The 18,459-nt window shown below is 52.8% G+C and overlaps 1 protein-coding gene across 7 annotated transcripts in view; it reads left to right on the forward strand.

Annotated features, from left to right (window-relative positions):
• CFAP74 (cilia and flagella associated protein 74) overlaps positions 1-18,459 on the forward strand; it is a 79,791-nt gene that overhangs the window by 51,772 nt on the left and 9,560 nt on the right. For all 7 annotated transcript variants that reach the window (XR_009558893.1, XM_060284170.1, XM_060284161.1 and 4 more), the window contains exons 18-24: positions 3,520-3,596; positions 4,000-4,122; positions 10,730-10,851; positions 13,116-13,244; positions 13,459-13,546; positions 14,010-14,183; positions 14,922-15,055. Coding sequence is in view for 6 of the 7 variants with exons in the window: in XM_060284170.1 (XP_060140153.1) it covers positions 3,520-3,596; positions 4,000-4,122; positions 10,730-10,851; positions 13,116-13,244; positions 13,459-13,546; positions 14,010-14,183; positions 14,922-15,055 (847 nt within the window). In the remaining variant the exon portion in view is untranslated. The remainder of the gene's footprint in view (positions 1-3,519; positions 3,597-3,999; positions 4,123-10,729; positions 10,852-13,115; positions 13,245-13,458; positions 13,547-14,009; positions 14,184-14,921; positions 15,056-18,459) is intronic.

The following is an 18,459-nucleotide window of genomic DNA, read 5'->3' on the forward strand; positions in this document are numbered from 1 at the left end:
TCATGAAGAACCTAAGGGTAAGACAGGAATAAAGACACAGACCTACTAGAGAATGGACTTGAGGATATGGGGAGGGGGAAGGGTAAGCTGTGACAAAGCGAGAGAGAGGCATGGACATATACACACTACCAGACGTAAGGTAGATAGCTAGTGCGAAGCAGCCGCATGGCACAGGGAGATCAGCTCTGTGCTTTGTGACCACCTGGAGGGGTGGGATAAGGAGGGTGGGAGGGAGGGAGATGCAAGAGGGAGGGGATATGGGAACATATGTATATGTATAACTGATTCACTTTGCTATAAAGCAGAAACTAACACACATCGTAAAGCAAGTATACCCCAATAAAGATGTAAAAAAAAAAAAAAGAACAGATCCAAAATGTATAAAGAACTTTGAAACCTCAATTAGAAAACAAATAACCCAGTTTTCAAACGGGCAAATGACTTGAACAGACACTTGACCAAAGAAGATGTGTAGATGGCAAGTAAGCACATGAAAAGACGCGACAACAGTAGACAGACGGAAAAACAAATTAGAACCACGATGGGCCGTCACTACACGCCTGTTAGAAGGGCGAGATTAAACCCCAGCCCCTGACAGAAGCAAGTGCTGGTGAGGGGCTGCCGTGACTCTCGTCCGTTGCTGCTGGGAGTGCGCAGTGGTGTAGCCACTGTGGAGAGCAGTTCAGCAATTTCTTACAAAGTCGAACAAACCCCGTACAACCCAGAAACCCCACTCCTAGGTACTTACCCAAAGAAATGAAAACTAAATTCGAACAGAAACCTGCATGTGAATTCTTTGGGATTGCCGACGTCTGCTGACTGGTGAGTGGATAAACAACCTGGCACCCCTCTGCTGACTGGTGAGTGGATAAACAACCTGGCACCATTCATTACTCAGCAATGAAAAGGAATGAACTGGGGACCCACACACAACACGGATGCACCTCACGACATCGCACTAATGAAAAACGTCAGATGCAGAAAACTGCAAACCATGTGATTCCATTTATGTGTCATTCTGGAAAAAGCAAAACTGTAGGGACAGAACACAGACCAGTGGTTGCCAGGAGCCAGGGAGGGATTGACTACTAAGGGGCACAGGGAGAGCTGGGGTGGGAGGTGATGGAAACGTTCTGTATCTTGATTGTGGTGGGGGATACACCCTGTATGCATTTGTCAAAGCTTTCAGAAGTTTACACTAAAAAAAAGAAATGGGAGAGAAATCCCTCAACACAAACGACAGAGAGCATTACGATCTTGCATGCTTCAGATATGATATGATCAGACACTGAAAATAAAATAAGCACACTTAATACTTTGAAAAATATCACAAAGGAATAAGATCAAATAGAATTGAAATGAGGGACTTCCCTGGTGGCGCAGTGGTTAAGAATCTGCCTGCCAATGCAGGGGACATGGGTTCGAGACCTGGTCCGGGAAGATCCCACATGCCGCGGAGCAACTAAGCCCGTGCGCCACAACTAGTGAGCCTGTGCTCTAGAGCCTGTGCTCTGCAACAAGAGAAGCCACCGCAATGAGATGCCCGTGCACCGCAGCAAAGAGTAGCCCTGCTTGCCACAACTAAAGAAAGCCCGCGCGCAGCAGCGAAGACCCAACACAACCAAAAATAAATAAGTTTATTTTTTAAAAAAAATAAAGAAAATGAACCAAATAAAACTTCTAGCAGTAAGAATATGATCACTGAAAACAAACAAAACCCCAATCACTGGGTTAAACTGTGGATTAGACACTGCTGAAGAGACAATTAGGGAACTAGAAGATAGAGAAGGAAACATGAAAGAAGCAGTACAACACGTGTACTGTTGAGGATGAGTAAGGAGCGACTTGTCCGTTAGAATCAGGAAAAGACAGTATTTAAAGAGCTACTTGCTGAGAATGTTCTAAAATGTCGAAATGCCTCTAACTCCAGGAAGTGAGTACATATCCACTCTGTGACTGACAGAACAGAATGGACGCGTGGAGCAGATACACTGCACACACGATTAATGAAAGTCTTCCTAATCGTTAACAAGCCTGATTCTAGAATTAGTGGAAGCGCACCATATTCCCAGCAAACTGACCAACACGATTCCACCCTGGGTCACCAAGGGACCCCAGCCAGCATCCATGCAAGATGAAGCAGCTGACCCCAGGGTCTGGCCTGGACTCAGGGCGTAGGGAAGGACCCCGTGGGCCCATGTCTGGGCTCTCACCGAGGTAACTCCTGAAGCAGACAAGGACGTAAACAGTGGGGTGGTGGGAGCCAGCTGACCCACTCGCCCCCACCCAACCTGGTGACAGTCACAGCTGCTGGCTGCATGAGAAGTCTGCCACACTGGAGGAGCCAGAACTGGGGGCCTCTGCCTTTACGACCCCAGGGCCCAGAAATGGTGCATACCGCCCTGTGGTAGCCTGGGGCAGGCCGCAGCAGTGCACCTGGGGTCTCCACAGGGCCAGGCTGGCAGCCCAGCTGGGGAAGGACTCAGAAAGGACGCTGACCTTCACCTCTCCTATCAAACTGGGTCTGTTCACTTGCAAAGTCAACAGGAAGACCTTCTCAGATGAGAGGAAACAGGGTCTACCCTTCCTGATGGATGGCCTGCCATTCTTGGGGTGCCCCCCCAAATCCCGAGGGGCGGGCCGGGATCCATGGCCCACCAGTGGGGAAGAGATGTTCAAAACATGCAGGCAACGTGCACACAGACAAGGCTAAATGAGTGTGAAAATGAGGCTGCGAACATGTTATCATCACCTGAAAGTGGACACTGTTACATTTCCAGGGCCCAGCAGCCCCTCGGGCTCCGGTGGGTCCCTGGGAAATGGCTGACCCCCTCCCCACGCCCCACCCTGGCCCAGCCCTGACACAGCACCCTGCTGTTTTCTCCTCTTCATACAAACCCCCTTGAGCCCACTTTCCACTCCTCCTGCTTTGAAGTGAAGCCCCAGATGGTCCACTGCTCGGCCATCCCCTCTCCAGTGCGCTGCTCTCAGGCCACTGCACCCACCGGGCCGCCCTGGGGCCAGCATCCTTCCCCCACCCCCTTCCCTGCGCTGGGGCTTTGGGCAACTAGGGACCCTCTGCCACCCCAGCCTCCTGCTCCAGAGGTCGCAGTGCCCACTGTCCAAGTGGCCTGGGGCTTGAGCTGGGGGTCCCCGAGTTCCCGAGGTCCCTGACCAGGAGATGGCCACGGGGGGAGGGGGTCTGCGGGGGCACATCCATGCAAACCTGGGGCCACAATGATAGCCTCCTGTGGCCCCTAGCCCTGGGAAAGGGTGGGGTTGCTGGAGATGGTATTGTCAGGAGGAGCTGTCTGCGCAGGAGGGCTGGGGTGGCCCCCACGAGCCCCAGAACAGCACCTGGTCTGGGAGAGGGAGGGGACCGAATGGTGCCCTAGCGCCCCAGCTCCCCCTCGGGCCTCACGGCCCCGGGAGGCCAGGTTGGGGGTGGCCACGCCTCGGGTGTGGCAGAACTGCCCAGCCATGCCTGGCCAGCCTCACACCTGGACCTTTCTCTTCCAGAATCAGAGGGAGTGACCTCGACCACCATCGTGACTGTACCTCCCAACGAGGAACAGACGGAGTTCTCACTGGGAGAGGTCAGGCCCACCTTCTTCCGGCCCCCAGGGTGGTCTGTCCATCTGACCAGAGCCGGACTAGACTAGTCTGGCCGCTGGACTCGCCTCCTCTGGGCAGTTAGCTGTCTCAGCCGGTGTCCGGCTGCCCCGTCTCAGACTGGGGCCGGGCGGGTCCAGAGCCGCAGAGGCAGGGCCCTGGGTACCCCTAGTCCAGCTCAGAGGAGACACCAATGCAGGGCCTTCCCAGCCAGAGCGTGGGGGCTGTGCATGTGTGTGCAAGGACCGTGTCATCAGGAGAGCAAGTGCACACATGGGGGCTGCCACCACTCGCCCCCGCAGTGACCCGGCTGTGGTGAGGCCACGGGAGACACCATGACGGGAACGTGAAGGCTGAGCGGCCCTGCCTACCTCTCTTGCCGTGCAGATAACAGAGGGGGAGATTGGCCCCTTCAGCACCATCAAAGTGCCCGTCATCTTCACCCCGATTGTCCCAGGAACGGTCTCCACCAGGTTCAAGGTCGTGTTTAAGAATCAGCAGTGCCCGACTGTGAGTATCCTGCTGCTCCCTGGGCACGGGGTCCCCGCCCTCTGCGTCCCTCCACCACGACCACGTGAGGCTGCTGCCCGCACTGCCCACGCTTGCATGGCTAGTCAGTGACACACATGGCTAACAACATAGCCAACACATGCACACCTGTGAACACACATGCACACACACACACACACACCTTGCACTTAATCACTAGGGATGTCTTTCTTAATTTCCCAGTAATTAAAATTTGTCATCATTACTTTTTAGATTTATTTATTTATAAGTTTATTAAGTTGAATTATGCTCAGACAATATAATCTGCAAAGTCTTTTTTTTAATTTGTTAGTTTTCTTTGTGGCCAAGGGCAAGATTGATTTTATAAGTATGAAATGTGCATATGAAGAAAGTGTATTTAGTGTCTGTAAACGGATTTATTAGCTGGATTAGTCACATTATTCATACCCCTCCGTGGGTTTTTTTTTTCCAAGTCATTTGCCAATTTTTCTATTGTATTTTGTTTCTTACTAGGATTCTGAGTTTGTGGAGGTATTTTTTTTAGTTACAGGTGTACAGCATAGTGATTCAAAAATTCTATAGAGTATATTCCATTTAAAGCCATTATAGGGAGTTCCCCGGTGGTCCAGGGTACGACTCAGCACTTTCACTGCTGTGGGCCTGGGTTCAATCCCTGGTCGGGGAACTAAGATCCCCCAAGCCGTGCAGCGCAGCCAAAAAAAAAGAAAATAGTTATGCAGTTCAGTTATAGTCCCCGTGCTGTCCCGTATATCCTTGCAGCTTATCTATGTTTTAAAATATTTATTTATTTATTTATTTGGCTGCGCCGGGTCTTAGTTGTGCCGTGCGGGATCTTTTAGTTGCAGCATGCGGGATCTAGTTCTCAGACCAGGGATCGAATCTGGGCCCCCTGCATTGGGCGGGCAGAGTCTTAGCCACTGGACCACCAGGGAAGTCCCAGTAGCTTATCTATTTTATACACAGTAGTTTGTGTCCCTTAATCCTGTACCCCTATCTTGCCCCTCCCCGACCCTTCTCCCCACTGGTACCCACTAGTTTGTCCTTTATATCTGTGTGTCTGTTTCTGTTTTGTTATATTCATTCAGTTGTTTTATTTTCTAGATTCCACATATAAGTGATAACATACAGTGTTTGTCTTTCTCTGTCTGACTTACTTCACTAAGCATGATACCCTCTAGGTCCATCCATGTGGCTGCAAACGTCAGGGTTTCATTCTTTTCATGGCTGAGTAGTATTCTGTTGTATATATGCACCATGTCTTCTTCATCCATTCCTCTGTTGATGGACACCTAGGTTGCTTCCATATCTTAGCTATTGTAAATAATGCTGCCATGAACATTGGGGTGCATATATCTTTTCAAATTAGTGTTTTTGTTTCTTGCAGATGTATACCCAAGAGTGGAATTGCTGGGTCATATGGTAGTTATATTTTTAGCTTTTTGAGGAATTTCCATACTGTTTTACACAGTGGTTGCACCAGTTTATATTCCCACCAGCAGTGCCTGAGGGCTCCCTTTTCTCCACATCCTCTCCAACGCTTGTTATTTGTAGACTTTTTGATGAAAGCCATTCTGACAGGTGTGAGGTGATATCTCACTGTGGCTTTGATTTGGATTTCCCTGATGGTTGTCAATGCTGAGGATCTTTTTATGTGCCTGTTGACCATGTGCATGTCCTCTTTGGAAACATGTCTATTCAGGTCTTCTACTCATTTTTTTAAACTTGTTTATTTTTTATTTTTTTGGCCATGCCACACAGCATGCGGGATCTTAGTTCCCTGACCAGGGATCAAACCCGGGCTCCCTGCAGTGGAAGCGTGGATTCCTAACCACTGGAGCACCAGGGAATTCCCTTCTGCTCATTTTTCAATTAGGTCGTTTGTTTTTTGATATTGGGTTGTATGAGCTGTTATATATATTTTGGATATTAATCCCTTATCATTCATATCATTTGCAAATATTTTCTCCCATTCAGTAGGTTGTCTTTTCAATTTTGTCAGTGGTTTCTTTCGCTGCACAAAAGCTTTTATGTTTAATTAGGTCCCATTTGTTTATTTTTGCTTTTGTTTCCTTTGCCTTGGGAGACAGATCCAAAAAAATACTGCTACAATTTATGTCCAGGAGTGTCCTGCCTACACTTTCCTCTAAGAGTTTATAGCTTCCGGTCTTACATTTAGGTCTTCAATACATTTTGAGTGTATTTTTGTGTATGGTGTTAGAGAATGTTCTAATTTCATTCTTTTACATGTAACTGTCCAGTTTTCCCAGCACCACTTGTTGAAGAGATTGTCTTTTCTCCATTGTATGTTCTTTCATCCTTTGTCATAGATTAGGTGACCATAAGTGCATGGGTTTATCTCTGGGCTCTCTTTCCTGTTTCATTGATCTATGTGTCTGTTTTTGTGCCAGTACCATGCAGTTTTGATGCTTGTAGCTTTGCAGTATAGTCTGGAGTTCAGGGAGGATGATTCCCCCAGCTTTGTTCTTCTTTGTCAAGATGCTTTGGCTTCCCTCCATGTTCCTTCCACACATCTATGTTCCCTTATGACCCGATCTTTGACAAGTTCTCCTTACACTTTTTTTTTTTTAACATCTTTATTGGAGTATAACTGCTTTACAATGGTGTGTTAGTTTCTGCTTCATAACAAAGTGAATCAGCTATACATACACATATATCCCCATATCTCCTCCCTCTTGTGTCTCCCTCCCACCCTCCCTATCCCACCCCTCTAGGTACTCACAAAGCACCGAGCTGATCTCCCTGTGCTATGCAGCTGCTTCCCACTAGCTATCTATTTTACATTTGGTAGTGTATATATGTCCATGCAACTCTCTCACTTCGTCCTAGCTTACCCTTCCCCCTCCCCGTGTCCTCAAGTCCATTCTCTAAGTCTGCGTCTTTATTCCTGTCCTGCCCCTAGGTTCTTCAGATCCATTTCTTTCCTTTTTTTTTTAGATTCCATAAATATGTGTTAGCATACGATATTTGTTTTTCTCTTTCTGACTTAATTCACTCTGTATGACAGTCTCTAGGTCCATCCACCTCACTACAAATAACTCAGTTTTGTTCCTTTTTATGGCTGAGTAATATTCCATTGTATACATGTGCCGCATCATCTTTATGCATACATCCAACAATGGACTCTTAGGTTGTTTCCATTTCCTGGCTATTGTTAGTAGAGCTGCAATGAACATTTTGGTACATGACTCTTTTTGAATTATGGTTTTCTCAGGGTATATGCCCAGTAGTGGGATTGCTGGGTCGTATGGTAGTTCTATTTTTATTTTTTTAAGGAACCTCCATACTGTTCTCCATAGTGGCTGTACCAATTCCCATTCCCACCAGCAGTGCTAGAGGTCTCCTTACACTTCCAACAGAGGGCTCTGTTCAGCTGCTTCATTGTCTCATGCATGAGGGTTTATAGTAGTTTTCTTATCGTGAATTGTGCCTTTCACCAGAACCAAACATCCCCTTCATCCTGCTGCTCATGGCACCTCTATATCCAGCTGATCCCACAATAACGACAGGGCCACTCCTGCTTTCCTCTGCTTCACCTTCTCCTCATATCCCTTTGTCCTCCCCCCCGCCCCGGCCGATATTTATCCTTTTTTAATGACTTCGTGTGTCTTTTAAGGAGCCAGGTTTTGTCTGTGGACCCAGACTAATGTTGTCTGCCTTTAGGGGGAGAATCCAGCGCATTTGCAGCATAATATTGACACACTTTGTTTTACTACTTCCATTAGATTTGTCTACTATTCATTTTATCATACTGTTTCCTCACTTTCAGTTTTCTTGTTTTCATTGGTTTGATCAAGTTGCTACTTATTCCTTTTTTCCCTGTTATTTGGAAATTCTACTTTCATTCAATGAACGGTCCCCTCCCCTTTCCCAGCCCTTAAATCCCACATGACTTTCTATTTCTTTTTTATAATTTTTTTTTTTTTTTTTGGCTGCATTGGGTCTTTTGTGGGCTTTCTCTAGTTGTGGCGAGCGGAGGCTACTCTTCGTTGCGGTGCGTGGGCTTCTCATTGCAGCGACTTCTCTTGTTGCGGAGCACAGGCTCTAGGCATGCAGGCTTCAGCAGTTGTGGCACACAGGCTCAGTAACTGTGGCTCACGGGCTCTAGAGTGCAGGCTCAGTAGTTGTGGCACACGGGCTTAGTTGATCCATGGCATGTGGGATCTTCCCAGACCAGGACTCAAACCCATGTCCCCTGCAGGCAGGCAAATTCTTAACCCCTGTGCCACCAGGGAAGCCCTGACTTTCTATTTTTTAAGTGCAAGAGGACCATCCTCCAAGACGGATAGTACCCCAGCAGTTCACTCCACCACCACTTCCTTTTGGCCAAAATAAGACACGATTTTGGGTCCCTTTTATTTATCCTCTTTCTTGGCCCTCGATGTCTCGGTTTCACTTAACTGTCATTAGAATTATTAGCATCTCCTCCGACTCTGCCCCCACTGCCTCAGGAGTTCTGACCCAACTCCGTGGCCCACGATTCCAGGCAGGTGGCCATGTCCAGGTGTGACCGTTTGATGATTCTGTGCTCACCACACTCTCCTCTCCTGTCGCCATCAGGAGTCTCTGCTCTGGTGTGTTTTCCATATAGGAATGAGTCTGTCAGGGGCCAGGGATTTGAGACACAATATTCATTTATTTGTAACGGAAACCTCAAGGAATAGGCCATACCCTACAATACCCCACAATGTACCATAATACTCACACTGTTCCCACATGTCCACAGTAACCATGGAGTCCCACAGTTCCCCGCGGTAGCCCCATAGGTCCCCACAGAGCCCCTGCTGTGGTGTCAGGAAGGAACAGGGACCAGACCTGGGTAACTGAGCACTTGGAGAGGATGGCCTGGCTGGGGCTGTGACCTCGGGTCAAGGACGCTCCAGCCCACGGGGGCCCTGCCAGGCGAGCCGGGGCAGTGAACGCCCTGACCACTCTCCTACCCCACCTCCTCACCCGGGTGTGGTACACACGCAGCCCCTGGGGTGGCTCCCGGCCTCCAGGGGTGAACGGGGTCTGGATTCCCATCCTGCCTGCCTGCTTTCCTGAGGTGGGTCCCTCGTGACATGTGCTGGGTTCTGCCGGCCTGTGGACCCCTCCCTTCCAGGGGTGTGAGGACGCTGCCCACTGTCTCCGCGTGAGGATGGCCCCAGCGCAGGCTGGCCCTTCGTTTCCGTGTCTGTGCCTTTCTTACCCTCCCTGGCTGGCTCCTCCGTAGACGGGGCCTTCCTGTGCCGACCACCCCGTCTGCTTCACGGACGCCTGTCCCCCGGCCTTGTGTGTCACGTGTCACCGCATGTGTCCGCCTGCTCGCCTGGCCCTGATTCAGGTGCCGGCGGGACCAGTGTCTTTGTGACCTGCCTGGCCGTGAGGTCAGGACGCTGCTCCGGGCCTCAGCGCCTCTCGGCAGCAGCCCCCCCGCCCCCCTCGGTGGACCACCGTTCACCTGCTGTCACCACTGCCTTTGAGTGGGGTGGCCGTGCTTCTCCTCAGACCCCCTCCTGACTCTCCCGGCTGCTCCGTCTCTCTGGCCTCTCCCGGCTGCTCCGTTTCTCTGGACTCTCCCGGCTGCTCCGTCTCTCTGGCCTCTCCCGGCTGCCCCGTCTCTCTGGCCGCGCTTTCCTTTTATTCCGTCCATCTTGTCTCTGGCCCTGGAGGTGGGTTGTATGTTTCAGTGACCCTGTGGCCTCGGATCTGGCGCTGGTGTGTTCTAAGGTCACAGTCCTGCAGGTGGTAGAAAGGGAAGCCCTCCACCCAGTTGTGTGGGCTGGTGGTCACTGTTCCTGCCTGAGGGGGCCTGCTGTGCACAGGCTCTCTCTGCAGGACATCCTGGTCTGACTGCAGGAAGCCGACGCCAGGGTCCGAGGTGGGGAGAAGCACGTGCCTACTGGGCCCTTCGCGAGCCCTGAGCTTCCGTTTGTATCAGCTGCGTGTACTGCCTGTGTGATGCATGAGTCTGCAGTAAAACGGCTGTTGGTTTTTTCGATAAATTTATTTGTTTTTTTATTTTTGGCCGTATTTTTGGGTCATCGTTGCTGCACACGGCTTCCTCTAGTTGCGGCGAGCGGGAGCTACTCTTCGTTGCAGTGCGCGGGCTCTAGGCGTGAGGGCTTCAGTAGTTGTGGCTCGCGGACCCTAGAGCACAGGCTCAGTAGTTGGGGCGCACGGGCTTAGTTGCTCCGCGGCATGTGGGATCTTCCCGGACCAGGGCTCGAACCCATGTCCCCGGCATTGGCAGGCGGATTCTTAACCGCTGCACCACCAGGGAAGCCCGGGTTTTTTTAAACAGCTAAAAATGTTGATATTTATGAAGCTGCGTGGTGGGTACATGACAATCCATCGTACCATTCTATCTTTTTATGTTTAAAAAATTTGAAAATAAAAAGGATTGTTTAAATGATATGATGTAAAAAGTGCCATGATCCCCAAAACATGGCCAGTTTGATTATTAACCTTCCAGTTTTTGTAAGAGTCACAAAACACTGCCGCTGAGCTCTGCGTTAGTACTCACGGTCACCGCCTGCTCTGCTGATGGGAATACGTGTTGTCGGATTTTCATGTTCAAATTCAGTTATATTTCAAAGTCGTCGGTGTTGCTATCGACGTGCCAGTCTGGGTGCCAAAGCCCAACGTAGACCTGAAGATCTGCATGTACGACAGGCTGTATCAGGACTCCATCCTCGTCCACACACGGTGAGCCCTCGGCGGGGGTGAGGTCACGGACCTCGGGGTGGGGGTCACCTGGGGTTACCCCAAGGGCCCACTGGAATCCCAGGGCTGTCACAGGAGGGAGGCTGGAGGGCCAGAGTCAGACAGAGGTTGGCAGATGCTAGGCTGCTGGCCTTGAAGATGGGACAGGGGCCACGAGCCAAGGGACACGGTGCCTCCAGAAGCTGGAAAAGCCAGGAAACGATTCCCCACGGAGCCTCCCAGGGGACCAGCCCTGCCCGCAGCTGGGCTTCCGCCCCGGGAGACTGTGTCCGGTCCTGACCTCCAGAACCGTGAGAGTAAGGCAGTGTTGTCACCCCTGCGTCTCTGGGGAGCTCGCCCCCAACATGGCCAGGCCAGGCCCCTCTCAGACACAGACAGGGAAGGAGGCGTGTCCTCTGAAGGACCATGGACGGAGCCCCGAGACAAGAAGCATGTTTCATTCGCAGTGTTTTGCAAGGGCGTCCGGACACCACAGTTGTCATTTCTTTTTTACGCTCTTTTTAATTTTTAGTGAAATTCAATTACATGGAGAAAAGCAGGCAAATTCTACAGTTAGAGCTTAATGGGTTTTCATTAACCAAACACACCTGCGTACCTGGCAGGCTGCTGACACACGGGGCCCCGCTTCCAGCCTGGGGGCGGGGGGGGGGGTGATGGGCGGCCTGGGTGGAAACGGACTGGCACGTGCGCCAGCCGCTGGGTCCCTGGGCCTCAGCACTGCAAACGTCAGGGGGCCTGTTCTCACCGGGGAGCTGGGAACTCGGGACAGGACTCAGGTGGATTTGTTCAGGAAACTAGGTTTTGCAGGGCTCTGGCCAGTTTACCTCGGGACACAGAGCGTGTCCACTCCCGGGCAGGGTGGTGACGGGGAGCTGGGGGGGGGGGGAGTTGTGCTTTCTCAGCGCCTCCCCAAGGCACAGGCTCGACGGCGTACATTTGTTGAGTGATTTATTATATTTTTTTTAAGATTTTTTTTGACGTGGACCATCTTTAAAGTCTTTATTGAATTTGTTACAATATTGCTTCTGTTTAATGTTTTGGTTTTTTGGCTGCGAGGCACGTGGGATCCTAGCTCCCCGACCAGGGATCAAACCCGCACCCCTTGTGCTGGAAGGCAAAGTCTTAACCACGGACCACCAGGGAAGTCCCTGTTGAGTGATTCTAGAATTCAGGATTACTCACTTGTTTAATTTACCGGGATTACGGACACAGGTGTAGCAAAGGCGCTCGTTCGCAATGACCCTGGTCACATGAACAGCTGCTCAAGGAGGAGCCCAGCCAGCACGGGAACCTGGGCGGGGCTGCTGCCTGCCGAGGGCAGGAGGGCCAGTCTGGGCACATTCCGTGGCAGGGGACACCCAGTGCTGGGTGACACTGGGGCCAGAGGTCACTGAAGGGAGGGGCTTGGTGACACTGGGGGTCAGAGGTCAAAAGGGCCCCCTTTTACTCCTCCTCGGCCAGGAGCACCCAGGAGCCCGTGGATCTCCCAGGGGTCTCTGTCTGGCTGTGGGCTCTCCTTGCAGAGGGGCTCAGCCCTCAGGGTGAGGCCCCAGCAGCCACGAGGCAGGCAACAATCACCCCAGGCAGTTAAGGAGGGGCTGGAAGGCCTGGGAGGCTCTGGACCACGGCCCAGGGTTCCCGGGCAGCCCAGGAAGGCCTGGGGCAGCTTGCCCATCACCTTTCTTCCTGGAGACTGGACAGGAGGGGAGGGGCAGCGCACCGATGGGGGCTGTGGCCTGGGGTGGCTAGGATGGGGCGCCCCACGTGGCTGGTTGGGGGCACATCTGGCTTCTCTGGCTGGCCCTGAGTTGAAAACAGGGACAAAAATTAGGGAAACTGCGGTCACTGGCCAAGGCCTGGCCGTCTGGGGACCTCCCGAGCGTCCTGCAGGGCTCGTGCTGGCATGTGCGCACGCCTGGGCGGGGAGGGCAAAACTCTGGGAGGGCCGGCGCCCACGCCCCGGGTCCCTGCACCCAGCACCTGCCCGGCGAGGGTCTTCCCAGAAAACACTAGGTTTCTGAGAACCGACTGGGCGCCTTTCAGTTGCGATGTTTTTATTTGTAAGGATTCCTCAGCAGATGTCACTTCAGGAAAACCTGCCCTTGGCGAGCAGGGCTCTGAAGACTCCCCGACAGTAGGGGGTGGGGGGCATCTGGGAGGGTGTGCCCTGGGCCCTGGGGGGTGGGTACAGGCCAACCCGCAGGGACCAAACGCGGCGTCGCCCGCCCGGCCCTCGGGCGCTGCAGGTCGAAGACCGCCCTGCGCCTGCACTTCGAGGTGTGCAAGGGGCTGCAGGGCCACCTGGAGCTCCTGCCCAAGACCGCCTGCATCCAGGCCCTGTCGTCCTACTCGGTGCGGCTCAAGTTCCTGCCCAGGTGCGTGGCGCGGCGGGGTCCCTCCGCCCGGTGGGGGGGACTCTAGGTGAGAGCCGGAAGCTGGCTCGACGCCCACGTCGTGGCCCTGTGTTTCTTACCTTTTATGTAATTTTTAGCTCTCGTCTGAATTCAAAACACACTCATAGTTCAGCATTTTGTCGTTTCGCAAATATAAAGAAGAAAAGAACATTCGAGAGCCTCCTGTCTCTTTCAGACGCTCCCTCCCAGAAGATGCCGGGAAGTATTTTGACAAGGAAAGCAGAGTCCTGGAGGCCCCGATGACTATCCGGGTGGCTGACCAGGTCTGTGTGGGGCACTTCTGGGAGCGTGGGCGCCCTTGGGGAGCAGAGGGCATGGGGGAGACGGAGGGAGGGTCTTTGTGGATCGGAGAGAGGCCCCGAGTGCTGTCCAGGGCCGGCAGGGCTGTCCCCAGGGCACCCAAACACACACATGTGTACAGTCCACCCCACACGCAGATCCAGGTGCCCAGGAGTGTGCACATCCTCCGTACACACGCCACATGTGAGCACACAATGCACCGCACACGTAGACGCACAGGTGCACACGTGTGTGCACATGTGCACTCCTGCACCTGCCCGCCCGTGCTGCCCGTCCCAAGCCAGGGGCCAACAGGGAAGGGGTTGTGTCCCTGAAAGGTGCACCGTCGGCCGTCAGCTCACGGCCGGGATGGTGCTGTTCTCATTTTTGGAAACACTTGCGTAAACTGACCTCGGTGACCGGATGCGCTTGCCCTCCACACTTCAGATCAAACCCGTGGGGTTTACTGTCCACGCCATAGTCACCACCTCGGACCTGGAGCTCAGCCCCTCGGGGGTGGACTTCGGCTACTGCACCATCTACGAGGCCATCAGGACCCAAGTCAGCCTCTGCAACCACTCCCTCCTGCCCCAGGAGTTTGGGTTCGTCAGGCTCCCCAAGGTGCCTCGTGTGGTCAGAGCGGGAGGTTTGGGGCATGGGCTGCTGCCCAGGGTCCAGGCGCCTGAGCCACTCCCGGACTCCACACTCACCTCCAGGCACCTCAGCCGGGGCGTCTCTCTGGCCGTCCCTCTCCTCATGCCCGCGGCCCCATCCCCACCTCACGCTGCCTCTCTTGCCCTCTGTCTGCCCGCTGCACCCTCAGGATCCAGAGTCCTCTCCCCGCCCTTCCTTCCGGGACTCTTGATGGCCTGGCCCTGCAGGGCGGCCAAGACGAGGCCCAGGCCTGGCTGTCCTCACTCCTCCGGGGCCCCCGCTGCCCGCTCACATATATGCGGACACAGTCACACACACAGACACACTCACGCACACATGTGTACATGTGCCTGCAGACACACACACACACTCATATCCACACGTGCTCATGTGCATGCAGACGCACACTCACACATACACACACTCACATACACACAAGTGCTCACATGCAGGCAGACACACACAGACACGCACGCACACCACCCTCTCACACACACTCATCTGCACACATGATCACATACACAGGGGCTCACACCCATGTAGCACACTTACATGCATCTTACATGTATGTAGCCACACACACGTCCACACTTGCTCACACACTGCCGCACCCCGGCCACACGCATGTCTGTGCCGGCTCCCTGCAGCCCTCCCCAGCAGGTCACTGAGTTTTCGCTTTGGCATCCATGGTCTTCCGTTTGCCAGTTTGTGGACATCCAGCCCAATGATGGGTTCGGGACAATCCTGCCGCTGGAAACTCTGCAACTCGACGTAATCTTTCAGCCCACCAAGGCCAAGGAGTACAACTTCGAGCTCGTCTGCAAGTCAGAGATTAACCGGTGAGCTTGGCAGGAGGGGGGTGCATGGAGGGCCCTGGCAGCCAGCTTGGGAGGAGCCGCCCCTGGCCGTCCAGGCTGACCACAGGGCTGGGCAACAGTGCCGGCCTCAGGAAGCTTAGACCCAGGTCCGTACGCCTGGGATCCAGGCTGCCTTGCAGGCGTGTGTGCTATGCACATGTGTGAGTGCACCTGTGGGCGTGTGTGAGTGTGCAGAGCATCCCCTGGGCACGAGCCCCGCTTGCCCTCATGCACCATGTGATGGCCCAGTCTCTGGACCTCCCTGGCCTCCGTGTCTACGCTGAGAACTGGGGCTAAGAAGGTGCTGGGGAGGGAGAAGTGGACTGCACGTGGAGGGGGTCTGGCACAAGGGCCGGCTCTCGCTACTTGGGATCATCAGCCTCTGGTCTGGAATGTGGTGGGCATCCCGCCCCCGTGGAACCAGCCCTCCTGCCCCTCTCCTTCTCTTCCTCTCCAGTCCCCACCCACAATCCAGCCCGAGCTGCTGTCTGGTCCTGGCTGGGGGCCTGGGCAGCCCTGGGTAAGGTCGGGCTGATGCCCTCCTCCAGCCGGGCACGTGGCCATGGCGGGACAGGCGGGCCCAGGATCTGACACACCTGAGGGAAAGCAGGAAGGGGTTCACGGTCGTGATCTTTGGGAGCAGAGTGCAGAGTTAGAACCCGTGGAGGAAACCAGGCACCAGACTCTGCCACCCTGCTGCGTCCCACTGCCCGCCCCTCCCCTCGGACTTAGTGACCCGTCCGTGGGCTGGGACCCTTCTGGGCTTGTTCACAACGCTCTCAGCCTCTGGAAAACAAACCCCAGGAAAAGAGGGGATTGTGAGATAACCTCAGTGCTCAGGACCTATGGTAGAAGCTCCGTAGATGTTTGCTGATTGAATGTGCGTTTAGTGTTTCTTCAAGAACTATCTACGTATAAATTGAAACTGCCAAACTCAGCCAGGAGCTGTCTTGGGGAGGCTAGGAAAGCTCGAACTGTGAGACCTCAGGGGTTAAAGCAGGGCGTGCGGAGCCCAGAGGAGATAGAGAAATAAATAAATAAATATTTAGGCAATTTTTTTTTTTTTTTGCAGTACGCGGGCCTCTCACTGCTGTGGCCTCTCCCGTTGCGGAGCACAGGCTCCGGACGCGCAGGCTCAGCGGCCATGGCTCACGGGCCCAGCCGCTCCGCGGCATGTGGGATCCTCCCGGACCGGGGCACGAACCCGTGTCCCCTGCATCTGCAGGCGGACTCTCAACCACTGCGCCACCAGGGAAGCCCCCCCCCCCAAATTTTTTTAAACATGACAGAAAAGGAAACAAAAATGGGCAATAAATAAATAAATATTTTTTTTCTTTCTTTTTTTTTTTTCCCTAGGAAGGCTTTATTTTTCTGCCAGGCAGAAGGGAAGACACAGCAGGCTAGCGCCTCAAGAACAGTGTCCCCCTTCCTTCGCAAAACAGTCGCAGCTGGCATCAGGCAGCCCCCGTAATTGGGTCTTTTTGTCTCTGGGTTATTGGCCTGCGACTTCTTTTCTGAAATGCAAATGCTACGAGGGGTGATCTGCTACAAGGGAGTGCAGGATGTAACTCACATAGTGTTTTAGAGTGATAGGCCAGCTTTGTGAAGCACAAATCTAGTTACAGACACTACAGATTAGTGACAGTTAAACAAAAACAGGGAGTGAAGAACTCTTTCAGGCCGGGTTATGTTTCTTCTCTAGCCTGTTCGCTGTTCCCTTTATTTTCCTTGTTCTCAGGAGAGGGAAAACTTCATTTCTATTTTTGCTAATTCCCCACTGCTAGTTCATTCTCTCCGTATCAATGGAGGAAGGGAAACGGGCGTCGTTCTTGTCTGGCCGAGGACAAAACTTCAGTCTTGCTCCACTTGACAAACGCCAGCTGTCCGGACCAGGGGCCCATCTATCTCCTATTCACAATCCCCCTCCCCCCCGCCGAGAGACATGAACCCCAAGAAGTCTTTATTGGGAGGATGAGGGATGACGGCCTGTCTTCTGTAGCTTCTTCAGGCTGGCAAGGGGCTCGTAGACCCTGCTTAGCTGGGGTCACGGAGCGCTCACCCTGTCTAATTAAGGGCCCCAGGGTGACATCTGCTGTTGTTTTGGCAGGATCTGTTCTGAGAAATGGCTGGAATCTTTGCATCATCATCATCTTGATGTAAACCTATTGTAATCTGATAAGGGTCCTTCCATCCAGTTTGGAGATAGTCCCTTAAATTATGTCTTTTCCAGTATGTATGTAATGCCCTGGTTGTCGGTCGTGGGGCATCTGATCAGATCTAGGTGAATTCCTCCCTTTTCAAGTTCCCGAAAATACCTTGAGATTTCTGTACCTGTTAGTGAGGTAGCCTTCCTAATTGACCTGATAAAGCTGCTGGGGACCCAACAGTTTCCAGGCTTGTAGGTGCTGACGGGTGCGTCGCGACTTCCGTACGCCCTCTTTCTGGTCCTCCAATATTTAGTGTTTCCTCGGAGTGGAAGTCCAGGCTGGCACGGGCAAGAGAAGAGAAGGTGTCCTTGAGGCAAAAGAAGCCTCCGCAGCCGCTAGGTCAGCCTCTCCCCCGTTCTCCACCACAACCTCGGAGTTCCGCAGCCGAGTCAGCCACAGCCTGTGGCAGGGAGTCCGTGGCGATCTGGACTCAGAGATATCCTCCAACCCTCCGCTCTCCTGAAGGAGGCTGGCATGGAGAGAGATTCCCGAGCTTCCGATCAAGCCAAGGGGCCCTGTGGGGCCCAATAAATATATTTTTAAATGCAAAAAAATTTTTTTAAGTTTAAAAGCTTCCCAAAATGAAAGATGCAGATGGCTTCACTGATGAGTTCTTCCAAACATTTGAAGAAAAAATGATGCCAATTTGACACAAATTTTCCAGAGAGAACAGGAGAAGATGGGAAATCTTGCTGCCCTCGGCCCAGTACTGCTGCTGCTGACGATGGTGATGATGATGATAATGATGATGCTGATGGAGATGGAGGTGGTGATGACGGTGATGTTGATAATGATGACGGTGATTATGATGATGGTGATGATGATGATGGTGGTGACGATGATGATGGTGGTGATGGTAACGATGATGGTGATGATTGTGATGGTGATGGTGACAATGATGATGGTGATGGTGATGACGATGGTGATGATGATGGTGGTGATGATGGTGATGGTGATGATGATGGTGATGACGATGGTGATGATGGTGATGGTGTTGATGGTGGTGATGACAGTGATTATGATGGTGGTGATGACGGTGATGATGACGGTGATGATGATGGTGATGATGGTGGTGATGATGGTGATGGTGGTGATGGTGGTGATGACGGTGATGATGGTGATGGTGGTGATGACGGTGATGATGGTGGTGATGACGGTGATGATGGTGGTGATAACGGT

This window comes from Globicephala melas, chromosome 1, assembly GCF_963455315.2.
Source record: "Globicephala melas chromosome 1, mGloMel1.2, whole genome shotgun sequence".
Classification (NCBI taxonomy): Eukaryota; Metazoa; Chordata; class Mammalia; order Artiodactyla; family Delphinidae; genus Globicephala; species Globicephala melas.